At 39.4% G+C, this 1270-nt stretch overlaps 1 protein-coding gene across 1 annotated transcript; it reads right to left on the bottom strand.

Annotated features, from left to right (window-relative positions):
* Positions 1-277: 277 nt before the first annotated feature.
* Positions 278-1192, bottom strand: LOC112505614 (protein FIP1-like). The gene is made up of 3 exons (XM_025109494.1): positions 872-1192; positions 735-797; positions 278-662 (listed from the first exon to the last, which is right to left on the bottom strand). Exons 1-3 carry the CDS (start codon positions 962-964, stop codon positions 579-581), a joined length of 240 nt encoding a protein of 79 aa, XP_024965262.1. The 5' UTR covers positions 965-1192; the 3' UTR covers positions 278-578.
* Between the last annotated feature and the right edge of the window lie 78 nt (positions 1193-1270).

Below are 1270 nucleotides of genomic sequence, written 5' to 3'. Positions count from 1 at the left end.
ATACTTTGATTTTTCAATAGAAAAGTGAGGGGAATCTCGAATTGGATCCTAAATTGACGGGTCTCCCGTTGTTCCTCAGTAGCTCAGTGGTAGAGCGGTCGGCTGTTAACCGATTGGTATATATATATATATATATATATATATATATGTGTGTGTGTGTGTGTGTGTATGCAAGTTTTCTTGTGGTTGAAATGAAAGAGCAAGTGATTTGTGCAATTGCAGGTTACCTACTGCCCTGACTGTACCAGAGCCTGTAAATACGACATGGAACCGGTTATAGGCAAYGGAGAGACCATCAAAGCTCGAGATTTCTATAACTACGTTTTCGGTTGCTTGTTTTTGAACGAAACCACTCATGTATCCCCACTCTGAAATCAGCTGGATGTTTCATGTTTGTTGTAATTCTTCCAACTGGGTTTTGCTATTCTAAACAAGAACAAGTTTTTGAATGCAAATTTCTTCTAGCTTTTTACAAAGTGGCCTCAAAACCATTGGCTGGCTGGGAAGGGAATTCATCCCGATTGCAATATCTCTCAGTTGCTGATTATCGGTCAATGGTTGTATTCTTTAAGCTGTTTCTAACGATGTGTGCTTTTCAATGTTGATAACTTCTTCTGCAATTCCAGTTTTGACATCCGCTCAGCCTCCAGTGCTCGTTCAAGCTACAAGGCACACGAAAAACGTTGCATAAAACTTGGAAACAAAGATTCAAGCGTGTGAAATCGGTGGTGTACCTTTGCTGCTCGAGTACTCCATTCTCCTAGAATAGCTCTCAGCCTTTCGTTTTCTTCCATGTACTATTTCRGAAAGGGCTTTAGAATCATGATGGAATTGAAACACATGAGATGATAAAAAAATAGAGGTCACACACCTGATTGTTTGTCATACGCACGCCACGGGTTTCAGTCTCTTTCTCAACAACGAGAGATCGAGCAAGTTTTAACTCAGATTGCAGTTGATTCATCTGCAGATATGGATGCGTTTCATTTATAGATTATACAAACTTATGTCTCAAAATCGGCATAAAGACAATAAAGAGGGGTTATTTTAGATCAATCGCTATAAAAAGTATATATAGTACTGCACTGGAAGTTTCTCTCTAGTAATGCGAAATGGCATGAAAAATGTGTGGTTTAGTTTCAAGATCTTAAAAGGGTGACATTAGACGGGATAGATGAATGATCTGGCCTCCCTGGACCTACTCTTAGGGCTTGTTTGTTAGAAGCTTAATGAGCTTAATAGGACTCAGCTTATTCGGTCAGCTATAGAT

The sequence above is a fragment of the Cynara cardunculus genome, unplaced genomic scaffold (assembly GCF_001531365.2).
Source record: "Cynara cardunculus var. scolymus isolate 2C unplaced genomic scaffold, CcrdV1 Un_Scaffold_13065, whole genome shotgun sequence".
In the NCBI taxonomy this organism is placed as follows: Eukaryota; Viridiplantae; Streptophyta; class Magnoliopsida; order Asterales; family Asteraceae; genus Cynara; species Cynara cardunculus.
This window is presented reverse-complemented; position numbering and strand designations above follow the sequence as displayed.